The sequence below is a fragment of the Panulirus ornatus genome, chromosome 1 (assembly GCF_036320965.1).
Source record: "Panulirus ornatus isolate Po-2019 chromosome 1, ASM3632096v1, whole genome shotgun sequence".
Lineage (NCBI taxonomy): Eukaryota > Metazoa > Arthropoda > Malacostraca > Decapoda > Palinuridae > Panulirus > Panulirus ornatus.
This window is the reverse complement of record NC_092224.1, coordinates 91,520,850-91,547,537: the sequence shown is the minus strand read 5'-3', so window position 1 is coordinate 91,547,537 and position 26,688 is coordinate 91,520,850. Positions and strand designations below refer to the sequence as shown.

At 40.5% G+C, this 26,688-nt stretch overlaps 1 protein-coding gene across 1 annotated transcript in view; it reads right to left on the bottom strand.

Annotated features, from left to right (window-relative positions):
• Vps16A (vacuolar protein sorting 16) overlaps window positions 1-26,688 on the bottom strand; it is a 125,427-nt gene that overhangs the window by 96,536 nt on the left and 2,203 nt on the right. The window contains exons 2-5 of the mRNA XM_071665315.1: window positions 25,870-26,059; window positions 21,436-21,564; window positions 9,812-9,956; window positions 8,981-9,096 (exon numbers count right to left, since the gene is read on the bottom strand). Coding sequence (XP_071521416.1) covers window positions 8,981-9,096; window positions 9,812-9,956; window positions 21,436-21,564; window positions 25,870-26,059 — 580 coding nt within the window. The remainder of the gene's footprint in view (window positions 1-8,980; window positions 9,097-9,811; window positions 9,957-21,435; window positions 21,565-25,869; window positions 26,060-26,688) is intronic.

The window sequence follows — 26,688 nt, the reverse complement described above, 5'->3', positions numbered from 1 at the left end:
GGTCTCCTGCTCCTCCTTGTTCCCTCCACCTCTCACAAATATATCCTCTTTGTCAATCTTACATCACTCATTCTCCCCATATGTCCAAATCATATTAACACACCCTCTTCTGCTCTCTCAACCTTTCCAACATATCCACTCTCCTATGTACAACCCCATCTATAGCCCAAGCCTCGCAACCATATAACATTGCTGGAACTACTATTCCTTCAAACATCCCACTTTTGCTCTCCAAGATAACATTCTCTCCTTCCACACATTCTTCATTGATCCCAAAACCTTTGCCCCCTCTCCACCCTGTGATTCACTTCTGCTTCCATGATTCTATCTGCTGCTATCCACTCACAGATATCTAAACACTTCACTTCCTCCAACCTTTCTCCACTCAAACTTACATCCCAATTAACTTGTCCCTCAACCTTACTGAACCTAATGACCTTGCTCTTATTCACATTTACTCTCAACTTTCTCCTTTCACACACTTTTCCAAACTCAGTCACCAACTTCTGCAGTTTCTCACATGAATCAGCCACTAGAGTTGTATCATCAGCAAACAACAACTGACTCACTTCCCAGGCCCTCTCATCTCCAACGGACTGCATACTTGCCCCTCTCTCCAAAACTCTTGCATTTACCTCCCTAACAACCCCATCCATAAACAAATTAAACAACCACGGGGACATCAAACACCCCTGCTGCAAACCGACATTCACTGGGAACCAACCACTCTCCTCTCTTCCTACTTGTACACATGCCTTACATTCTTGGTAAAAACTTTTCACTGCTTCTAGCAACTTACCTCCCACACCATATACTCTTAAGACCTTCTACAAAGCATCTCTATCAACCATACCATATGCCTTCTCCAGATCCATAATTGCTACATACAAATCCGTCTGTTTTTCTAAGAATCTGTCAGATACATTCTCCAAAGTGAACACCTGATCCACAAATCCTTTATCACTTCTGAAACCAAACTGATCCCCAATCTGATGCTTTGTACATGCCTTCACCCTCTCAATCAAGACCCTCCCATATAATTTCCCAGAAATACTCAACAAACTTATGTTTCTGAAATTTGAACACTCACCTTTATCCCCTTTGCCTTTGTACAATGGAACTGTGCATGTATTCCACCAATCCTCAAGCACTTCACCATGGTCCGTACATACATTGAATATCCTTACCAACCAATTAACCTCACAGTCACCACCTTTTTTAATAATTTCCACTGGAATACCATCCACCTTGCAGGATTTCAACTTCCTAAAAGCTTTCACTACCTCTTCTCTCTTTACTAAACCATTCTCCCTGACCCTTTCAGTTCGTACACTACCCCGACCAAAACACCCTATATTTGCCACTCTATCATCAAACACATTTAGCAAACCTTCAAAATACTCACTCCATCTCATTCTCACTTCATCACTACCTGTTCAGAACTCCCCACTTGCCCCCTTCACCAATATTCCCATTTGTTCTCTTGTCTTACGCACATTATTTACCTCCTTCCAAAACATCTTTTTATTTTCCCTAAAACTTAATGATACTCTCTCACTCCAACTCTCATTTGCCTTCTTTTTCAACCTTTGCACCTTTCTCTTGACCTCTTACCATTTTCTTTTATACATCTCTAAGTCATTTGCACTCCTTCCATACAAGTATCGTCCAAACCTCTCTCTTTTCTCTTTCACTAACAACCTGATTTCTTCATCCCACCACTCACTATCCTTTCTGATCTGCCCACCTCCCTCCTTTCTCATGCTACATGCATCTCTTGCGCTTGCCATCACTGCTTTCCTAAACACGTCTCATTCCTCATCCAGTCCCCTCATGTAATTTGCTCTCACCTTTTGCCATTCTACAATCAATCTCTCCTGGCATGTCCTCACACAAGTCTCCTTTCCAAGCTCACTTACTCTCACCACTCTCTTCTCCCAAACATTCTCTCTCCTTTTTTGAAAACAAGTACAAATCTTCACCTTCACCTCCACAATATAGTGATCAGATATCAAACATCCCTCCACTGCTGTCTTGCAATAAGTGCCCCTTTAAGCATATGATAAACAACTGATCCCTCTGTAAAAGTGATGCCATTTGTTGAAAAAAGTTGTTATAATAATGTTATAATAATAATGTTATAATAAAGCTGCAGAAGTTGGTGATTAAGTTTGGAAGAGTGTGAGAAGAGAAAGTAGAGAGTAAATGTGAAGAAAACAACAAGATTATTAGGTTTAGCAGAGTTGAGTCCGAATGGGGAAATATTGGAGGAAGCAAAATGTTTTAGATATCTGGGAGTGGAAGTTTCATAGGGTAGGGTTGTCTGTGGCAGGAGTGTTTGATTTCAGTCATGGCAGTTCACTTTGTTAATGGATGAGGTGGTAAGGGAGGTAAATGTGAGTCTTGGAGAGAGGGGTGAGTGTGCAGTCTGTGGGGGATGAGAGGGCCTGGGGAGTGAGTTGGAAGATTTGAATGAGAAACAGAGTTGAGTCCGAATGGGGAAATATTGGAGGAAGCAAAATGTTTTAGATATCTGGGAGTGGAAGTTTCATAGGGTAGGGTTGTCTGTGGCAGGAGTGTTTGATTTCAGTCATGGCTGTTCAATTTGTTAATGGATGAGGTGGTAAGGGAGGTAAATGTGAGTCTTGGAGAGAGGGGTGAGTGTGCAGTCTGTGGGGGATGAGAGGGCCTGGGGAGTGAGTTGGCAGATTTGAATGAGAAACAGGTTGGTAAGGAGTTTAGAAGTGTGAATGAAAGGATGAAAGGCATGTGTATGAGTAGGAAGAGAGGAGAGTGATTGGTTCCCAGTGAAAGTCGGTGTGCTGTAGGGCTGTGTGATGTCTCCATGGATGTTTAATTTGTTTATTGATGGGATGTTTTGGGAGGTAAATGCAAAAGTTTTGGAGAGAGAGGTGAGTATGCAGTATGTTTGGGATTAGAGGGCCTGGGAAGTGACTTGGTTGTTGTTTGCCGATGATACAGCACTGGTGGCTGATTCGAGTAAGCAACTGCTGAAGTTGGTTACTGAGTTTGGAAGTGTTTGAAAGGAGAAAGTTGAGAGTAAATGTGAATAAGAGCAAGGCTATAAGATTCACTGGTTCAGTAGGGTTGAGGGACAAGTTAATTGGGATGGAATGTAAGTTTAAATGGAGAAAAATTGGAGGAAGTGAGGTGTTTTAGATATCTGGGAGTGCACTTAGCCGCAAATGGAGCCATGGAAGCAGAAGTGAGTCGCAGGGTGGAGTAGGGGGTGAAGGTTCTGAGAGCTATGAACAATGTGTGGAAAGAGAGAACATTATCTCAGAGAGCAAAAATTGATATGTTTGAAGGAATAGTAGTTCCAACAATATTATATGGTTGCAAGGCATGGGATATAGATAGGGTTGTTAGATAGGGTTGTATGGAGGAGGGTGGATGTGTTGGAAATGAAATGTTTAAGGACATGTGGTGTGAGGTGGTTTGATTAAGTAATGAAAGGGTAAGAGAGATGTGTGGTAACAAAGAGAGTGTGGTTGGGAGAGCAGAAGAGGTTTTGTTGAAATGGTTTGGACATATAGAGAGAATGAGAGAGGAAAGGTTGACAAAGAGGATATATATATCCCCTCCTTGTATTAACTTTCTAAAATGGGAAACAGAAGAAGGAGTCACGCGGGGAGTGCTCATCCTCCTCGAAGGCTCAGAGTGGGGTGCCTAAATGTGTGTGGATGTAACCAAGATGTGAAAAAAGGAGAGATAGGTAGTATGTTTGAGGAAAGGAACCTGGATGTTTTGGCTCTGAGTGAAACGAAGCTCAAGGGTAAAGGGGAAGAGTGGTTTGGGAATGTCTGGGGAGTAAAGTCAGGGGTTAGTGAGAGGACAAGAGCAAGGGAAGGAGTAGCAATACTCCTGAAACAGGAGTTGTGGGAGTATGTGATAGAGTGTAAGAAAGTAAATTCTCGATTAATATGGGTAAAACTGAAAGCTGATGGAGAGAGGTGGGTGATTATTGGTGCACATGCACCTGGGCATGAGAAGAAAGATCAAGAGAGGCAAGTGTTTTGGGAGCAGCTGAATGAGTGTGTTAGTGGTTTTGATGCACGAGACCGGGTCATAGTGATGGGTGATTTGAATGCAAAGGTGAGTAATGTGGCAGTTGAGGGAATAATTGGTATACATGGGGTGTTCAGTGTTGTAAATGGAAATGGTGAAGAGCTTGTAGATTTATGTGCTGAAAAAGGACTGATGATTGGGAATACCTGGTTTAAAAAGCGAGATATACATAAGTATACTTATGTAAGTAGGAGAGATGGCCAGAGAGCGTTATTGGATTACGTGTTAATTGACAGGCGTGCGAAAGAGAGACTTTTGGATGTTAATGTGCTGAGAGGTGCAACTGGAGGGATGGCTGATCATTATCTTGTGGAGGCTAAGGTGAAGATTTGTATGGGTTTTCAGAAAAGAAGAGTGAATGTTGGGGTGAAGAGGGTGGTGAGAGTGAGTGAGCTTGAGAAGGAGACCTGTGTGAGGAAGTACCAGGAGAGACTGAGTACAGAATGGAAAAAGGTGAGAACAATGGAAGTAAGGGGAGTGGGGGAGGAATGGGATGTATCTAGGGAATCAGTGATGGATTGCGCAAAAGATGCTTGTGGCATGAGAAGAGTGGGAGGTGGGTTGATTAGAAAGGGTAGTGAGTGGTGGGATGAAGAAGTAAGAGTATTAGTGAAAGAGAAGAGAGAGGCATTTGGACGATTTTTGCAGGGAAGAAATGCAATTGAGTGGGAGATGTATAAAAGAAAGAGACAGGAGGTCAAGAGAAAGGTGCAAGAGGTGAAAAAAAGGGCAAATGAGAGTTGGGGTGAGAGAGTATCATTAAATTTTAGGGAGAATAAAAAGATGTTCTGGAAGGAGGTAAATAAAGTGCGTAAGACAAGGGAGCAAATGGGAACTTCAGTGAAGGGCGCAAATGGGGAGGTGATAACAAGTAGTGGTGATGTTAGAAGGAGATGGAGTGAGTATTTTGAAGGTTTGTTGAATGTGTTTGATGATAGAGTGGCAGATATAGGGTGTTTTGGTCGAGGTGGTGTGCAAAGTGAGAGGGTTAGGGAAAATGATTTGGTAAACAGAGAAGAGGTAGTGAAAGCTTTGCGGAAGATGAAAGCTGGCAAGGCAGCAGGTTTGGATGGTATTGCAGTGGAATTTATTAAAAAAGGGGGTGACTGTATTGTTGACTGGTTGGTAAGGTTATTTAATGTATGTATGACTCATGGCGAGGTGCCTGAGGATTGGCGGAATGCGTGCATAGTGCCATTGTACAAAGGCAAAGGGGATAAGAGTGAGTGCTCAAATTACAGAGGTATAAGTTTGTTGAGTATTCCTGGTAAATTATATGGGAGGGTATTGATTGAGAGGGTGAAGGCATGTACAGAGCATCAGATTGGGGAAGAGCAGTGTGGTTTCAGAAGTGGTAGAGGATGTGTGGATCAGGTGTTTGCTTTGAAGAATGTATGTGAGAAATACTTAGAAAAGCAAATGGATTTGTATGTAGCATTTATGGATCTGGAGAAGGCATATGATAGAGTTGATAGAGATGCTCTGTGGAAGGTATTAAGTATATATGGTGTGGGAGGAAAGTTGTTAGAAGCAGTGAAAAGTTTTTATGGAGGATGTAAGGCATGTGTACGTGTAGGAAGAGAGGAAAGTGATTGGTTCTCAGTGAATGTAGGTTTGCGGCAGGGGTGTGTGATGTCTCCATGGTTGTTTAATTTGTTTATGGATGGGGTTGTTAGGGAGGTAAATGCAAGAGTTTTGGAAAGAGGGGCAAGTATGAAGTCTGTTGGGGATGAGAGAGCTTGGGAAGTGAGTCAGTTGTTGTTCGCTGATGATACAGCGCTGGTGGCTGATTCATGTGAGAAACTGCAGAAGCTGGTGACTGAGTTTGGAAAAGTGTGTGGAAGAAGAAAGTTAAGAGTAAATGTGAATAAGAGCAAGGTTATTAGGTACAGTAGGGTTGAGGGTCAAGTCAATTGGGAGGTGAGTTTGAATGGAGAAAAACTGGAGGAAGTGAAGTGTTTTAGATATCTGGGAGTGGATCTGGCAGCAGATGGAACCATGGAAGCGGAAGTGGATCATAGGGTGGGGGAGGGGGGCGAAAATCCTGGGGGCCTTGAAGAATGTGTGGAAGTCGAGAACATTATCTCGGAAAGCAAAAATGGGTATGTTTGAAGGAATAGTGGTTCCAACAATGTTGTATGGTTGCGAGGCGTGGGCTATGGATAGAGTTGTGCGCAGGAGGATGGATGTGCTGGAAATGAGATGTTTGAGGACAATGTGTGGTGTGAGGTGGTTTGATTGAGTGAGTAACGTAAGGGTAAGAGAGATGTGTGGAAATAAAAAGAGCGTGGTTGAGAGAGCACAGGAGGGTGTTTTGAAGTGGTTTGGGCACATGGAGAGGATGAGTGAGGAAAGATTGACCAAGAGGATATATGTGTTGGAGGTGGAGGGAACAAGGAGAAGAGGGAGACCAAATTGGTGGTGGAAAGATGGAGTGAAAAAGATTTTGTGTGATCGGGGCCTGAACATGCAGGAGGGTGAAAGGAGGGCAAGGAATAGAGTGAATTGGAGCGATGTGGTATACCGGGGTTGACGTGCTGTCAGTGGATTGAAGCAAGGCATGTGAAGCGTCTGGGGTAAACCATGGAAAGCTGTGTAGGTATGTATATTTGCGTGTGTGGACGTATGTATATACATGTGTATGGGGGGGGGGGGGGGGCCATTTCTTTCGTCTGTTTCCTTGCAAATATACATACCTACACAGCTTTCCATGGTTTACCCCAGACGCTTCACATGCCCTGATTCAATCCACTGACAGCACGTCAACCCCGGTATACCACATCGATCTAATTCACTCTATTCCTTGCCCTCCTTTCACCCTCCTGCATGTTCAGGCCCCGATCACACAAAATCTTTTTCACTCCATCTTTCCACCTCCAATTTGGTCTCCCACTTCTCTTCGTTCCCTCCACCTCCGACACATATATCCTCTTGGTCAATCTTTCCTCACTCATTCTCTCCATGTGCCCAAACCATTTCAAAACACTCTTCTGCTCTCTCAACCACGCTCTTTTTATTTCCACACATCTCTCTTACCCTTACGTTACTTACTCGATCAAACCACCTCACACCACACATTGTCCTCAAAAATCTCACTTCCAGCACATCCATCCTCCTGCGCACAACTCTATCAATAGCCCACGCCTCGCAACCATACAACATTGTTGGAACCACTATTCCTTCAAACATGCCCATTTTTGCTTTCCGAGATAATGTTCTCGACTTCCACACATTCTTCAAGGCTCCCAGGATTTTCGCCCCCTCCCCCACCCTATGATCCACTTCCGCTTCCATGGTTCCATCTGCTGCCAGATCCACTCCCAGATATCTAAAACACTTTACTTCCTCCAGTTTTTCTCCATTCAAACTTACCTCCCAATTGACTTGACCCTCAACCCTACTGTACCTAATTACCTTGCTCTTATTCACATTTACTCTTAACTTTCTTCTTTCACACACTTTACCAAACTCAGTCACCAGCTTCTGCAGTTTCTCACATGAATCAGCCACCAGCGCTGTATCATCAGCGAACAACAACTGACTCACTTCCCAAGCTCTCTCATCCCCAACCGACTTCATACTTGCCCCTCTTTCCAAAACTCTTGCATTCACCTCCCTAACAACCCCATCCATAAACAAATTAAACAACCATGGAGACATCACACACCCCTGCCGCAAACCTACATTCACTGAGAACCAGTCACTATATATATATATATATATATATATATATATATATATATATATATATATATATATATATATATAGTGGGAGAAAAAAGTATACTTACCTGCATTATATATAATGGGGGAGAAAGACTGGAAGAGGTAACAGAATTTGAGTGTTTAGGAGCTGTCTTGGATAAGTCTGGTGATATGGAAAGAAAGACAAGGAGAAGAGGAATACAGGATCAAAGAGTCATTAGGTCCCTTAATAGAATAATGAAGAGTAGAGGTGTAAGCATGGAAGTGAAGAAAGGAGTAGGAGACAGCATATTCTTCCCAACCCTGACCTATGCAAGCAAAACATGGACGTGGAATGACTCGCAGAGAGCAAGAAACAAGGCTGTGGAAATGAGCTATTTGAGAGGCACTTATGGTATGATTAGATGGAATGGAGAAAGAAATGAGGGGGTGGATAAAAAATGTGGGAATGACACTGTGGAGTGACAGAGATGGTGAAACATAATACAGTGGTTTTGATATGTAGGAAGTATGCAAGATGGAGAGTTTACAAGGACAGTGTATAACAATATGATTAAAGGGGTTGGTGCGAGAGGAAGGCCACCTGTGACATGAGGAAATAGAGTCGGAGAACACTGAAGGAAGATAAATGGTGGAAGATCACATGGAATGGTGTATGTGAGGGAGGCATGCAAGGACTGGGATAAGTTGAGGCTTTCACAGTGGACACCCCCTTAAGGGGAGTTCCTAAAAGGAATGGGCATCAGAGATATTGAAAGATAGGTATACATCAATGCTGATGAATACATTCTGGTGATGTGGTAATGCAGTCTATAACCCTGAAGAGGCCTGGCACATTCTTAATCTATCTATCCTATATCTCTGATGTCTATTCCTGCCTGGAACTCCCTCAAGGAGGTGGCCAAGGTAACAGAGTTTCCATAACTAGTGAACTCCAGTGCAGCTTCTTAGCTTTTAGTGCTTCATCCTTAAAAAAGCTCCTACCGATATCCCTAATGACTACTTCTACCTAATGCTCTTGCCTAATATTCATACTTACTACTTCTGCCTAATGTTATTTAACTAATGCTCCAGCCTAAATATTCTTGATCATGATGAAGTAAACAGTGTACAGAGAAAAACTTAAATGTTTTCACTACAGTGTAACAGTGATTATAGAAGACTGTAAACAATAAATAGGACTTACCAAAGCCTGAGGATGCTGCTCTACATGATTCAGAAAGAGAAGGTCACGACCCTGGCTAACCAACACATTGGTGCGACGCTCCTCTCTTACCACACACCAGCATTCCACTACACCACCTGACGAGATGTTAAAGATATGAAAACTTAATGAAATCACTTTTTCTAGTGGGGTTCTTCTTTGGAGCTTAATGGATGTGTAGCATGTACAAGAATGCAAGTGATTCTATAACAGATGCTGAGTGTATGGAAATGCCTACCTGAACATATAAGAAGGATGTTATGCGACACAGTTGTCGAATGATGTTCTCACTTGTCCCTTTTTCATATCTAATTTCAACCTCCACTCACGATTCCAGTTCAAAGGTGGTGTTTGTGCGTATTCCAACATCAATGCACCTGTTGCATGCCCCGAGGACTTTGAGTCTCCAAACTTTGATGTTATGTGGCTCAAGGTCTGTCTCCCTACTTCCACACTTTTCCTCTGTTTTGCCTACTGCTCTCCTAATTGTACAAATTTTGTATCATTCTTCTACTATATTAACTCTTGCCATGAGACTGTGACATCCTCTCATCCACAAGCCGAGACCCTCTACCTAGGGGATTTCACCATAGGGAATGGTAGAATTCTTCCCACATGGATGGCTCAGAATTTGAAAACATACACAAACCCTCTCAACTATTCCACGAAAAGATAACAAACTTAGATATGGTAATATTTTCTATAGCTATATGTGCTCATATTTCCCACAGTGAAGTACTCCTACCTTCTTTGCTAAGATATAACAATACCACTCCAACTTATGATGCTGAAAAAAGGAATGCATCCACTTACTTGGTATATCTGGGTATTTTCTGGTTTTGGGCTCATATATATTGTTGACCATAAAAATCCGGTTAGATTTACTGAGAACAGCTACTCCTGTTTCCCTGTGACTAGTAAAGACCTGAGCACTCTGGATATGGGTGTCCTTTACTTCCTGTTGAAATCAATGCATAACAGTATTTCAGGTGCATATTCTATAAACTAGTTATATATTTTTTTAATATTTTTTTTATTATACTTTGTCGCTGTCTCCCGCGTTAGTGAGGTAGCACAAGGAAACAGATGAAAGAATGGCCCAACCCACCCACATACACATGTATATATATATATATATATATTTTTCTTTCAAACTATTCGCCATTTCCCGCATTAGCGAGGTAGCGTTAAGAAAAGAGGACTGAGCCTTTGAGGGACTACCCTCACCTGGCCCAATTCTCTGTTCCTTCTTTTGGAAAATTAAAAAAAAAAAACGAGAGGGGAGGATTTCCAGTCCCCCCCTCCCTCCCCTTTTAGTCGCCTTCTACGACACGCAGGGAATACGTGGGAAGTATTCTTGCTCCCCTATCCCCAGGGATAATATATATATATATACATAAGTATACTTATGTAAGTAGGAGAGATGGCCAGAGAGCGTTATTGGATTACGTGTTAATTGACAGGCGCGCGAAAGAGAGACTTTTGGATGTTAATGTGCTGAGAGGTGCAACTGGAGGGATGTCTGATCATTATCTTGTGGAGGCTAAGGTGAAGATTAGTATGGGTTTTCAGAAAAGAGGAGTGAATGTTGGGGTGAAGAAGGTGGTGAGAGTAAGTGAGCTTGGGAAGGAGACCTGTGTGGGGAAGTACCAGGAGAGACTGTGTACAGAATGGAAAAAGGTGAGAACAATGGAAGTAAGGGGAGTGGGGGAGGAATGGGATGTATTTAGGGAATCAGTGATGGATTGCGCAAAAGATGCTTGTGGCATGAGAAGAGTGGGAGGTGGGCTGTTTAGAAAGGGTAGTGAGTGGTGGGATGAAGAAGTAAGAGTATTAGTGAAAGAGAAGAGAGAGGCATTTGGACGATTTTTGCAGGGAAAAAATGCAATTGAGTGGGAGAAGTATAAAAGAAAGAGACAGGAGGTCAAGAGAAAGGTGCAAGAGGTGAAAAAAAGGGCAAATGAGAGTTGGGGTGAGAGACTATCAGTAAATTTTAGGGAGAATAAAAAGATGTTCTGGAAGGAGGTAAATAGGGTGCGTAAGACAAGGGAGCAAATGGGAACTTCAGTGAAGGGCGCAAATGGGGAGGTGATAACAAGTAGCGGTGATGTGAGAAGGAGATGGAATGAGTATTTTGAAGGTTTGTTGAATGTGTCTGATGACAGAGTGGCAGATATAGGGTGTTTTGGTCGAGGTGGTGTGCAAAGTGAGAGGGTTAGGGAAAGTGATTTGGTAAACAGAGAAGAGGTAGTAAAAGCTTTGCGGAAGATGAAAGCCGGCAAGGCAGCAGGTTTGGATGGTATTGCAGTGGAATTTATTAAAAAAGGGGGTGACTGTATTGTTGACTGGTTGGTAAGGTTATTTAATGTATGTATGACTCATGGTGAGGTGCCTGAGGATTGGCGGAATGCGTGCATAGTGCCATTGTACAAAGGCAAAGGGGATAAGAGTGAGTGCTCAAATTACAGAGGTATAAGTTTGTTGAGTATTCCTGGTAAATTATATGGGAGGGTATTGATCGAGAGGGTGAAGGCATGTACAGAGCATCAGATTGGGGAAGAGCAGTGCGGTTTCAGAAGTGGTAGAGGATGTGTGGATCAGGTGTTTGCTTTGAAGAATGTATGTGAGAAATACTTAGAAAAGCAAATGGATTTGTATGTAGCATTTATGGATCTGGAGAAGGCATATGATAGAGTTGATAGAGATGCTCTGTGGAAGGTATTAAGAATATATGGTGTGGGAGGCAAGTTGTTAGAAGCAGTGAAAAGTTTTTATCGAGGATGTAAGGCATGTGTACGTGTAGGAAGAGAGGAAAGTGATTGGTTCTCAGTGAATGTAGGTTTGCGGCAGGGGTGTGTGATGTCTCCATGGTTGTTTAATTTGTTTATGGATGGGGTTGTAAGGGAGGTAAATGCAAGAGTCCTGGAAAGAGGGGCAAGTATGAAGTCTGTTGGGGATGAGAGAGCTTGGGAAGTGAGTCAGTTGTTGTTCGCTGATGATACAGCGCTGGTGGCTGATTCATGTGAGAAACTGCAGAAGCTGGTGACTGAGTTTGGTACAGTGTGTGGAAGAAGAAAGTTGAGAGTAAATGTGAATAAGAGCAAGGTTATTAGGTACAGTAGGGGTGAGGGTCAAGTCAATTGGGAGGTGAGTTTGAATGGAGAAAAACTGGAGGAAGTGAAGTGTTTTAGATATCTGGGAGTGGATCTGTCAGCGGATGGAACCATGGAAGCGGAAGTGGATCATAGGGTGGGGGAGGGGGCGAAAATTTTGGGAGCCTTGAAAAATGTGTGGAAGTCGAGAACATTATCTCGGAAAGCGAAAATGGGTATGTTTGAGGGAATAGTGGTTCCAACAATGTTGTATGGTTGCGAGGCGTGGGCTATGGATAGAGATGTGCGCAGGAGGATGGATGTGCTGGAAATGAGATGTTTGAGGACAATGTGTGGTGTGAGGTGGTTTGATCGAGTAAGTAACGTAAGGGTAAGAGAGATGTGTGGAAATAAAAAGAGCGTGGTTGAGAGAGCAGAAGAGGGTGTTTTGAAATGGTTTGGGCACATGGAGAGAATGAGTGAGGAGAGATTGACCAAGAGGATATATGTGTCGGAGGTGGAGGGAACGAGGAGAAGAGGGAGACCAAATTGGAGGTGGAAAGATGGAGTGAAAAAGATTTTGTGTGATCGGGGCCTGAACATGCAGGAGGGTGAAAGGAGGGCAAGGAATAGAGTGAATTGGAGTCATGTGGTATACAGGGGTTGACGTGCTGTCAGTGGATTGAATCAAGGCATGTGAAGCGTCTGGGGTAAACCATGGAAAGCTGTGTAGGTATGTATATTTGCGTGTGTGGACGTGTGTATGTACATGTGTATGGGGGGGGTTGGGCCATTTCTTTCGTCTGTTTCCTTGCGCTACCTCGCAAACGCGGGAGACAGCGACAAAGTATAAAAAAAAAAAAAAAAAATATATATATCCACACACACACACATATACGTACCTATACATTTCAACGTATACATATATATACATACACATGTACATAATTCATACCTGCTGCCTTTATTCATTCCCGTCGCCAGCCCGCCACACAGAAAATGACAACCCCCTCCCCTCACATGTGCGTGAGGTAGCGCTAGGAAAAGACAACAAAGGCCACATTCATTCACACTCAGTGTCTAGCTGTCATGTATAATGCACCAAAACCACAGCTCCCTTTCTACATCCAGGCCCCACAAAACTTTCCATGGTTTACCCCAGAGGCTTCACATGCCCTGGTTCAATCCACTGACAGCACATCGACCCTGGCATACCACATCATTCTGATTCACTCTATTCCTTGCACACCTTTCATCCTCCTTCATGTTCAGGCCCCGATCACTCAAAATCTTTTTCACTCCATCCTTCCACCTCCAATCTGGTCTCCCACTACTCCTCGTTCCCTCCATCTCTTGACACATATATCCTCTTTGTCAATCTTTCCTCACTCATTCTCTCCATGTGGCCAAACCATTTCAAAACACCCTCTTATAATGAATGCAAAAAAAAATCATTATGATATCAATAACATTTTTTTCCATACCTGACTGTCATTTCCTGTGTTAGCTCCCTATCCACAACCTAACCCCACAAAACTTTTCATGGTTTACCCCAGATATTTCATATGTCCTGGTTTAGTCCACTGACAGTATGTTGACCCCAATATACCATACCATTTCAATTCACTTTATCCAGTGCACGCATTATACTCTCCTGCATGTTTAGGCCCCAACAATTCAAATTCTATTTCACTCCATCCTTCCATCTCCATTTTGGTCTCCTTGTTCCCTCTTTGCTAACCTTTCCTTACACATTCTCTTCAAAAGTCCACACCATTTTAGCACACCCTCCTCAGCTCTCTCAACCACACTCTTTTAATCAACACACATCTCATGATTTACTTGATCAAACCATCTCACAATGCATATTGTACCTGAACATTTCATTTCCAACTTATCTACCCTCCTCTGCACAGCCTTATTTACAGCCTATCCCTTATATCAATATAATATTGTTGGGACTACTTTTCCTTCAGATGACAACAACAACAACAACAATAATAATAATAGTAATAATGATTGATAATAATAATTTCTTTCTTCTTTCGTACTATTCGCCATTTCCCGCATTAGCGAGGTAGCGTTATGAACAGAGGATTGGGCCTTAGAGGGAATATCCTCACCTGGCCCCCTTCTCTGTTCCCTCTTTTGGAAAATTAACAAAAAAATGAGAGGGGAGGATTTCCAGCCACCCGCTCCCTCCCCTTTTAGTCGCCTTCTATGACACGCAGGGAAAACGTGGGAAATATTCTTTCTCCCCTATCCCCAGGGATAATAATAATAATAATAATAATAATAATAATAATAATAATAATAATAATAATGACAATAAAAATAATTATTATCCCTGGGGATACGGGAGAAAGAATACTTCCAACGTATTCCCTGCGCGTCATAGAAGGCGACTAAAAGGGGAGGGAGTGGGGGGCTGGAAATCCTCCCCTCTCATTATTTTTTTTAATTTTCCAAAAGAAGGAACAGAGAAGGGGGCCAGGTGAGGATATTCCCTCAAAGGCCCAGTTCTCTGTTCTTAACGCTACCTCGCTAACGTGGGAAATGGCAAATAGTTTGAAAGAAAAAATAATAATACTCAATAAGCTATGCTTCATTTTAAGCACACTTCCACAAGCAAAACAAACAATCTCATCTCTTACTGTTACGTACATTAATCTCAATCTGCTTTCACTTCTCTTGCAGATGTTAATATAACATAAACATTGTCAAAATAAGGGTTGAGACAATTCTGATCAAGGTACAAATCACATAATTTACAGGTCAATGAATATTCAACACTTTCAGTGGTATTTTCACACCTTTGACATCCTTAAAACAATCCCTAAACTATAGTATACTTCTTTAATAGAAATCTGAGTAATGGAGAAACTGAGATCATAAAGAAAAACAAAAAGAAAGGTCAGAAGATAATATCCATGACTTTCCTCTTAAGTAGTGTGGTTGGTTTGAGGCAGACTTTTGTGCAGTGTCTCATGAGTCTGTCTGAGTGTTCTTTAGAAGGAAACTCATTGAAATGAGTCAGAAGTGCTTCATGAATGAGAACTAGATTGGTGAGGTAAGTGTGAATGTTCTTCAACATGTGCCAGAGTTGACTGCTGTGGGTCTTGTACTTTTGTTATATTGAGGACAGAGTACCAGTTTCCAGTTTGTCCTTTGATGATTAGGTTAGAGATAGTGTTATTTAGAGTTTAGATTTGTCTTCTGATTTTCACTGATGGTGAGTTGTTCAGTCTTGGACAGTTTCCCTGCTTTATGAGGAGGACAATTTGTGAGGAGATATCTGGGTTACATTTCTTTCTATATTCTTGTGGTATGTGCTTTTTTGCTACCTTAATTGATGTTCATGAAGCGTGGGACAACATGAGAGGAATGGAAAATTGTTTCCATATACACTTGGAAAAAAGTATCAACCCAAATGGATCCAATTAATTCTGAAATGAGCAATACAACTTGTTTTGTCTTGATAGGGTTGGTAAGCATGAATGTAATACCAATTTCCTAATGCTTACCGTAGTCTGACTTTGGACAGACATTCATCAATAAATGAGATCAGTAAGATATTTACTTTGACAAATAACGTTAAGTCTCACTAGCTATTGATATATCACAATATCATGAAAGCATGGCTACCAATAAGGGGTCAGATCAATGGTAATTTCTCAAAATCCTTCACCCATGGTGTCACACTGTTTCACAAAAAACATAGTAAGATACTTCTCTTCTATTGTATGTACTGAGTGAAGGCTGGCCAGTCCGGTATTTACATCTTGCCTCAGAAGGGACCTTTCGATTTACACGAGTTAAATTCTTGAAAATGGTTGCTTAAATCTAAAATGCATAAATCAAATTATGTAAGCAATGGAGATTAGGAGGTTTTATTAGTAATAAGACAGTAACGAATATCAAACCAGTGAAAACTACAGCATATATGTAACAGGAAATATAATATACTTTAACATACATTTGTTCCATTCTCTCCATAACTGAACTTGGAAATACGAGGTCTTAGATGCACTGATTAATGTTTCATTCTTGTCAACTGTAAAACAGATTCCTTAAATCCAAGGGGATGTTTAATATCTGCTGTTTGTTTAAGTCTCTCATAGCATTCAAGCACATTCAGTGGTGATGGCCTTACACTCCTTAGCATCACTGGTACCAAGAAAACTTAAAAGATGCTCTGGTGAAATGACACAAGGGGCAAAATCTATGCAATATCCAGTATACTGCGACAAAATACTGTAGCACTCCATGACTATATGCTGTATCCATGCCATGCATATGCATGCTTCCTGCAAGGTGTTGGCAACGCCACATCATCACAGTGACAGCCTAATAATGATCAGGTATTTCAAACTTAAGCCTGTGCAAATAAAAAAAAAAAAGTGTACATGGACCATGCATATTACTCTAAAGATGACATAAATCAAATACCAGTAAATCAAGAGGTTCCTGCAGTAAGTGTTCAGTGTCTTCACAGTCAAAGTTGGCCAATGTGCATAAAAAATCTCTTCACACTCAAGCAAACAGGACATTTGTGTGTTAGTCCATACACTGTATTATTTTTTCATCTTTTTGTCTCTATTCCCTTCTGTGTAATTCCATTATTTCCTTGTCTGCTTTCCTTATTCTGCCTTCTAATTGTTCCATTCTATCTTTGCTTCTTAGTTTTTTTACCATTCTCTTTCACTATTCATCCACTATATTCTATCCCATGGTACAGTTAATTACCATTAGTAATTACCCATTTGTTTTGTATGGCAGGTGAGTTTTACACTTGTGGGGCACCATCTCTTGGATACTCTCTACTATCATACAACCTCTTAAATCTATGTATGCTGTCTGCATCAACCATGTCCTCAGTTAATCTGTTCCATTCATCCACCACTTTTATATTAAAAAAATCTTTACATCCTTATTTACACATTTCTTATCTAATTCTATTCTATGTCCTCTGGTTGATCTTCCTCAATGCCTTTTAAAAACTTAAAAGTTGTGATCAGGTCACCTCTCATTCTTCTTTCATCCAAAGTGGGGAAATTTAAAGCCTTTTTTGCAGCTTAGCTTTCATAATTCTGGCAGTATCTTTACTGTCCTCTTCATATTAAACATTCTTTTACTTGGCATTAGCTTCACGATATTTTCATTTACACGTTAGCAGAAGATTACCATGTTTGCCTTTGTATTCTTGCTGTCAGGCTATCCAACCATTGCAAATTTTCTATTTGTTTATTTACTTAATTCCACTTTAATTTTTCAGGGTAGAAGTTTAAGCTTCCTTACATACATACACCTTTCATTTCATTCTGTCTGTTCTGTCTGTTTGTAACCATTTCAGTGCTATGGTCAGTGCACTTTCAATTGTATTATGATCTGGGATACTTGTTTTTGTGATCTCAATGTCTAAAATCAAAGCCATACCATTTGTAAAAATCAGATCAATTGAATCATCATTTCCTTTGGTTTGCTTACAGTTCATGTCAGGCTACAGGCCCTGCATACACTAATTAGCCAGTTAGGTTGTATGCTTTGCATAAGCAAATCAGTATATAGTGTATGTGGGAGGGTTGGGCCAATCTTTCATCTGTTTCCTTGCGCTACCTCACTAATGCGGGAGACAGCGACAAAGTAAAATAGAAAATAAATAAAATAAATACTTACAATCATATTCCATTCCATACTTTTCCCACTGTACAAAATCAAAATTGAAATCTGACAAAATTAGTGTCTTTTCTGGCTTGTCACTGTTCCTTACAAATTTTTGAATTCTTGTTAGTTTTATGCTATGCCCCTCAATTTTAATTTTGGGGGGTCTGTATGTTACTGTCGTGTTCATGTGCCTTGTATGCTTTCTGGTAATATTTCACATTTCTTGTGAGATAGTTTCATTATAAATTTGTTTTTTAAAAATATTGATATCCAACCTTGCTTATTTTATTCTCTAACAGTTCTAAAGGCCACATATCTTTCTAAATCTGCTTCAATGCTTATTTTTCCATTTATCCATTTTTCAATAACGGTTATGAGTTTTATGTTAGAATCTTTTAAAAAATCATTAATGAATTTAGCTTTGATTCTGGTATTTTCAATTATCAGATTCACATAAAATATTTTCCATGGCTTATTCTCAATTGAATCATATTTCCTTATCAGAACTGGTTTCTTGGTCAATATCATTGTTTATCATTTTCACCTGCTTTACATTTTTTGGTACATTATTTTTCTTCTTATTCCCATTAGTGTTAAAAGTGGTTTATGTATGTGTTGTCTTTATTTTCATCCATATTTCTCACAGTTCCATTTCCATGAGTTCAATCATCTCTCATATTCTCTATTCCTTTGTTCATATCTCTTCTTAATCTCCAATCTCTATCATCTATATTTGTATCTTCCCAACTGTGACCTTCGCATCCAATCTTCTATTCTGTGTCTTTCTTGCATATAGTTACAGATTCAAAAGAAAAACTGCAGAAGTTGGTGTCTGAGTTTGGGAGAGAGTATCAAAGGAGCGAAAAGAGAGTAAATGTGAATAAAAGCAAGATTATTACGGCTTGGTAGTGCAAGGGTGACAGATAAGTTGTTGTGTGAATCTGAAATAAGAAAATTTGGAAGAAGTAGAGTGTTTTAAGTACCTGGTAGGAGACATGGCAGCAAATGGAACCATGTATGTAGAATTGAGTCAAAGTACATCAAGTACATCAATCATATGATCTTTTACATTACATACACCCTCCTCCTGAAGTCAGTAACAATCATTTTGAAAATATTTTGTCTTCCTTTAAGAATCTGTGATCACACAAGTGAGTTAAAGGAAAAGACTTTAACCTTATGTTTAGAGTTCTTCTCTAGCATTTACCATGACAAGAACAAAGCTAGTAACACATTGTCTCATAAGAATCCCAATCTTGGGGTTTTGCTTTTCCTACCTGACTTTATTTGGGATAAGCTTTTCCAGACTTTGTTTTGAGGAGAATTGTTGCCTGATTTCCCTATTGCTTCAGTGGGAGCTTTGAAAAGTCTTAAAACATTAACAATCTAGTAATTTTTCTCAGTTAAGTTCCTCAACATTTTCATCACTAAATCTCTTGTAATTTTATAATTCTCTCATAATTCACTAACTCTCTTGTCAGAGCCCAAGGTTATAAGCCTTAGGCTCTTACAAGAGAGTTAGTAAATTACATGCTATGTCTAGAAACAAGAACTCATTGTTTCTGATGACAATCTCTTTGTAAGCTTGGAAAAAAACCACAACCATTTTTTTTCTTTTTGATAAGAATTAAAATCTTATGTAGACTGCCTTCTTTTATCCACTCTTGATAGTTTTCCATCAAGGAAGCATCATACCTTACACCCTGATGATTCACCTTTGAAGGTATTCATTTCTGTCTTGGAATTAGTCTTAACCGAAAGTTTATCCCTAATACCTCCATCTTCATGAAAAGTTTTTATCGAGGATGTAAGGCATGTGTACATGTAGGAAGAGAGGAAAGTGATTGGTTCTCAGTGAATGTAGGTTTGCGGCAGGGGTGTGTGATGTCTCCATGGTTGTTTAATTTGTTTATGGATGGGGTTGTTAGGGAGGTAAATGCAAGAGTTTTGGAAAGAGGGGCAAGTATGAAGTCTGTTGGGGATGAGAGAGCTTGGGAAGTGAGTCAGTTGTTGTTCGCTGATGATACAGCGCTGGTGGCTGATTCATGTGAGAAACTGCAGAAGCTGGTGACTGAGTTTGGAAAAGTGTGTGGAAGAAGAAAGTTAAGAGTAAATGTGAATAAGAGCAAGGTTATTAGGTACAGTAGGGTTGAGGGTCAAGTCAATTGGGAGGTGAGTTTGAATGGAGAAAAACTGGAGGAAGTGAAGTGTTTTAGATATCTGGGAGTGGATCTGGCAGCGGATGGAACCATGGAAGCGGAAGTGGATCATAGGGTGGGGGAGGGGGCGAAAATCCTGGGGGCCTTGAAGAATGTGTGGAAGTCGAGAACATTATCTCGGAAAGCAAAAATGGGTATGTTTGAAGGAATAGTGGTTCCAACAATGTTGTATGGTTGCGAGGCGTGGACTATGGATAGAGTTGTGCGCAGGAGGATGGATGTGCTGGAAATGAGATGTTTGAGGACAATGTGTGGTGTGAGGTGGTTTGATCGAGTGAGTAACGTAAGGGTAAGAGAGACGTGTGGAAATAAAAAAAGCGTGGTTGAGAGAGCAGAAGAGGGTGTTTTGAAGTGGTTTGGGCACATGGAGAGGATGAGTGAGGAAAGATTGACCAAGAGGATATATGTGTCGGAGGTGGAGGGAACAAGGAGAAGAGGGAGACCAAATTGGAGGTGGAAAGATGGAGTGAAAAAGATTTTGTGTGATCGGGGCCTGAACATGCAGGAGGGTGAAAGGAGGGCAAGGAATAGAGTGAATTAGATCGATGTGGTATACCGGGGTTGACGTGCTGTCAGTGGATTGAATCAGGGCATGTGAAGCGTCTGGGGTAAACCATGGAAAGCTGTGTAAGGTATGTATATTTGCGTGTGTGGACGTATGTATATACATGTGTATGGGGGGGGGGGGGTTGGGCCATTTCTTACGTCTGTTTCCTTGCGCTACCTCGCAAATGCGGGAGACAGCGACAAAGTATAATAAAAAAAAAAAAAATAATACCTCCATCTTCATGGGGTATACTCTCATGCTCATGAAACAGACACAAGAGGAGAGAATGTAGGTTTTGAAAACTTAGAAATCTTTTCTTTCTAGAGCAGTGTCCCATTAGCAATTTTTCCTAGCTTTCTTACCCTGCCCTGCCTTTTCCTACTTTGTTGGAAAGCATAAGCTCTGTAACTTCTATGACTGCCTTGAGTTGGCCCACATTATCTATGAATTGTGAGTTCTGGGCAACTGGATATGTGTGGATCAATGACATCAGCTCAGTGATGGCTTATGATCTGCCATGGGAGATCCAGATAATGAGTGAGCAACTACTATCACTCAAGGGATATTTGCAAAGAGTGAGCAAATAACCAGAATCATGAGGATGGAATGTCCTGACCAATATATTCCCTGATTTTATCTCATGCTGCCTAATAGGTGTGGTTTTTCCATTTTTCAAAATCTACATTTGTAATAACATGCACCAAACACCCCTAAAAACATGAAAATTTTCTACCAAAGAATCACTTCTACTTCACTGCACAGTATTTGATTAGTACAAATAAGGTATGACTAAAAGTAACTTTAGGGAAATTTTAAGATTTACGGAAATATTTTGGTAATACCCATTATGTCAGAAATGTAATACTTAAGATAAATAAGCATTATCCAGCCAAACATTTAATGACAAATTCTTACCTCTCCCATATTGAAAGTATGTTGGTAGGTACCAAACATATCATACAACAAAACTGCACCATCTTCTTGCACACACACGAGGTCTTCACTTCGTGACCAGCCAAGTGATAGCAGAAATCCACTTGTCCACTAAGTGAAAAAAAATCACATTAATATTCTTTTTAAAAAATGAGGAAAAACCATTATAATATAAATACATATACAATTTTTCTTTTTTCATACTTGCCTACCATTTCCTGTGATACCAAGGATGCTCCTGGAACTGATGAAGAATGCCCACATTTGCTCACATCCATTCTCAAGCTACCATTTGCAATGCACTGAAACCACAGCCACCTACCCACAACCAGACCTCACAGACCTTTCCATTGTTTACCCAGGCCGTTTCCTATGCCTTGATTGAGTCCATTGGCAACATGTCAACCCCTGTATACCACATCTTTCCAATTCTTTTTACCTTGTGCACTCCTTTCAGGCCCTACACATTCAAATTTTTTTTCACTCATCCTTCCATCTCCAATTTGGTGTACCCCCTCTCCCTGTCCCCTACATTTCTGACACATGTATCCTATTTGTCAACCTCTTCTTACTCATTCTCTCCATATGTTCACAGCATTTTAGCACACCCTCTTCAGCTCTCTTAACCACACTCTTTTTTAGTACCACACCTCTTGGTTACCCTCTTATCACTCACCTGTTCAAACCACCTTACACCACATATTGTCCTTAAACATTTCATTTCCAACACATCCACCCTTCTTCAAACATCCTCATCTGTCAAACATGCCCATTTTTGCCCTCCCAGATAATGACCTTTCTTTCCATACATTCTTCAATGTTCCCAGAACTTTGTACCCTCAACTACCTCATGAATCACTTCCAAAATTCCATTTGCTGCCATGCCCACTCCCAGGTATTTAAAGCACTTCACTTTCACCAAATTTTCTCAGATCAAACTCATGCCTCAACTAACCTGTCTCTCTACCCTCCTAAAGTTAATAACCTTTCTTTTATTCAGATTCACTTTCAGTTTTCTCCTTTTACACACTTCCAAACTCAGTCACCAACTTCTACAGTTTCTTACTAAAATTTGCCACCAGTGTTATGTCATAAACGAACAAGAATTGACTCACTTCTCAGGCCCCTCTTATCCCAAATGGACAGTATACTCGCCCCTCTCTCTATGACCCTTGTATTTACTTCCCTCACCACCCCATCCATAAACAAAGTAAACAGCCATGTCACATACCAAACTTTACCTGGAACTGCTCCCTCTCCTCCCTAGTTGCACATCCTTTAGAGCAAACTTTACCATTTCTGAAACCACACTGTTCTTCTCCAGTATGATGCTCTGTACATGACTTTACCATCTTTTTAAGCACCATTCCTCCATACAATTTACAATGTATCTACATTCAAGAAACATAATACTGAAGTATGAACACTCACCTTTGCCCCCCCGTGCATTTATGCAATGGCACTACACACACATTCCATCAATCACCAGGCACCTCACCACGATCCATACATACAATAAAAATCCTATCTAACCAGTAAAGACCCACAATCATCCCCTTCCTTAAGATATTCAATGGCAATACCATTCACTCTAGCTGCCTTGCCACATTTCTTCTTACATAGGGCTTTCACCTCCTCTTCCCTTTATATCAAATCCCTTTCAATGACTTTCTGATTTATATACTTCCCCAACCAAAATACCCTACATCTGCTTCCCTATCGTCAAACACATTCCACCATCCTTCAAAACACTCCATATCCTCCTCACCTCATCACTACCTGTTATCACTTTCCAATTTACCCCCTTCAATGATGTTCTCATTTGTTCTTTTGTTTTTCTTACCCTATCAACCTCTTCCCAAAACATCTTAATCTAACTGAGGTTTATTGATACTCATTCACCTCAACTCTTATATTCCCTCTTTTTCAATCTATGCACCTTCCTGTTCATCTCCAGCCACTTTCTCTTGTACATCTCCCAATCATTTGCATTTGTCCCCTGAAGGTACTGCACATAAACCACTCTTTTTCTCTTTTACTAGCAACTTTACTTTGTCATCCCACTACTCACTATCCGTTCTCTCATATCCACAACCCACCTTTTGCATACTAAACACTTCTCTTGTATGTGCCTGCCCAGCTTCCTTAAATACCAACCAATCCTCACCCACTCTGCTAGCTTTGTTTACTCACCTTTTGCTATTCTATGCTCAATTTCTCTCAGTATTTCTTCACACAAATCTCTTTTCCAAAATATCTTTCACCACTCTCTTCTAACCCATGGCATTTCCTCTTTTCTGCAAACCTCTTTTTGTCTTCACTCTCACCATCACCAGGTAAAGATCAGACGTCCCAGCAGCTGCCCCTCTCAGCACACTCACATCCAAAAGTCTTTATTTGGCATGCCTATCAATCAGCATGTAAGCCCATAATGCTCACTGGCCATCTTCCTTACTCACAAACATATACTTGCATATGTCCCTCTATTAAAACTAGGTATTCCTAATCACCAGCTCTCTTTCAGCATATACCTCCTAAGGCTGTTCACCATTTCCATTCCCATTACCGAATAACCCAATGCCCCTCTGTTATACCCTTAACTGCCACATTACTCACCTTCACAGTTTAATCACTCATCACTATTTCCCAGTCTCTTACATCAAAACTGCAGACACAATCATTCAGCTACTCCCAAAACACTTGCCTCATATGATTTTTCTTCTCATGGTTAAGGTGCAAGAGCACTAATAATCACCCATCTCTCACAATCCACTTTCATTTTTACCCACATCAGTCTATAGCTTACTTCCTTAGACTCCTTCACTCACATTTCCCCAACTCCTGCATCAGCAGTAATGCTACCCCTTATTTAGCTTTGCCATCACACCAATCCCTGACACTTTCCCCTTAGACATTTCCACACCATTCTTCCCTTTTTACCATTGACCTTTGTTTCAGTCAGAGCCAGAACATCCAGGTAATCTGATAAAAGTCTGATCAGGCTTTGGACGTCCTTCCACCTTACCAACATTTGGATTAGTAGCATTCTGTCAACAAACTTACAATCTCTCCTTGTCATTCATAACAACTGACAACACTTAACTCACACAGCTCATTCTCCTTAATTTTAGATTTTCCTGAGGAGAGCACTATGTGCTAACCCTGCCTTTTGGCAAAATGGTAGGAGCAGTAGATAGATGTAGTAGGTATGAACATTCAGGCAGGAGCATTAGGTAGAAACACAATGTAGAAGTACTATGCACGAGCATTAGGCAGAAGTTGTCAGTATGAACATTAGGTAAGAGCCTCTGCAAACACTGCACTAGATTTGCCTTCAGCCAGTAGCCTGTTAAGGATGAGGCACTAAAGGCTTAAATGTGGCACTGGAGTTCACTAGTTATGGAGACTTTAATGCCATTGCTATGCCCTTGAGGGAGTTCCAGCCAGAACGGGCATCAGACATAAATAGAATAGAATATAATGAGATTTCACAATATCTTGTTGTTGATCTATAAGTAGATTCTTGTTACATGTAATCTTTTTCCAGCTTAAATGCCATTCTATTTGACTTTATAGACCATACATGCAGTGCTGTATGCTATGCATATGTTGTTTAGATCACCTGAGCGATATCATTAGTGTTCAAGCTTGTTGAGCAAGTGGGAACTTGAAGGTAACTAGTCTTAGTGAGCCTGGCAGTTGATGGTTTCAGACTGACATCATGTCATTTTATGTTTACTTACAGAAGTAAATACTCTTATGAAATTTGTATTCTAATAGAGGATATGTGACAATGGAAATGGAATGAAGTCAGCTGAATAAATGGTAAAACTAATAGTTTTTACATAGTGTTAATGTAATGTTATGAACAAGTGTGTGTGTGTGCCCCCATGTCTGTATATGTGTGTGTCTTTGTGTGTTTATGGCGTAAGTGATATATTATGTTGTAGGACGGCAGAGAAGAGGGCCAGGGCCTCCGTTATCTCAGCTTGGGTTTCACTCCCCTGGCTGGGTCATCAATTCAGGCACTCTCAACCTGCCGTCTTTCCCATACCCGAGGAACCAGATGGCCGAGGTCAAGAACAAGGGTAATGCTGAGCCATTAATTCCAGTCACCCTCAACACTTGGACCTGTCATTTCTCCCCGTAGTTATACCATATACTCCTCTCAAATAGCTCATTTCCCTAGCCTGGACTATGGACCTCTGTGACTCATTCCAAGTCCATGTTTCAGTTGCATAGGTCAGTGATGGGAAAACTATGCTGTCCCTTAATCCTTTCTTCACTTCCATACTTACAACTCTACCCTTCATTATCAAATTATATATCTGATACATTATCTGACTATTCATATTATATATTTGATATATCATACAAATTGCAAAAACTAATGCTGTTAAGAATAGAAATAAACACCTTAAAAGAAGAGATTTTCCTCCCAGAAGAACTGAAGATAAATATTAGAGGTTTCCCAGCATGTTGTGTCTTGGTGAATTTGGTTTCATCACGAGTGAGAGCCAAGGGTCCCCCATAGGATGCTGCAGCGACTAAAAAGTCTCCAAGGTTAATGCCTCCACCCCACTCCATTGTGTACAGTTCAAGCTTCCTAAGGATAAAGAAATAATTAATAAATTATATAACATGAAGAAATATATCTAATTAATTAACAATACACATGTATGTCTAAACCTAAATCCTGTTTAGTTCTGAAATTCCTTCAAACATGCTACAGAATTTGCATCAACTTTTGCAAATGAACCACTAATATTTTCTCTGTATCATCAGAGAATGAAAAATGCTGCAGCAGCTAACAAAGGAAATTCAGATAAACTTCAGAGTTGGTCAGAAACATGGCTGATGAAGTTTAATCCATGAAAATGCAAGTAGTAAATACAAAGTAGTAAAGAATGGACACAGTGAAAGGCATACATATGACTAAAATATTAAGAAACAAACTACCACTTGTCCTGCTATCAGGGCATACTTCACTATTCAGTGATTTGTTTATACTGTACTTACTGGTTCTTTGGGTGATTTTATATACTATGTAGGTCATTAAGTTTGATGTGATTTTTTGATGACATGATAACATGAAATCATATATACACTCTCCCCAAATTATCAGTACTTCATTCATTTGAAATTCAGCTAATTTAACTAAGTCTAAGAATAACAAATGAATGGCAAATGATAAAAAATAAAATCATGAATAACTAACTTTTCGGAATTATGAGT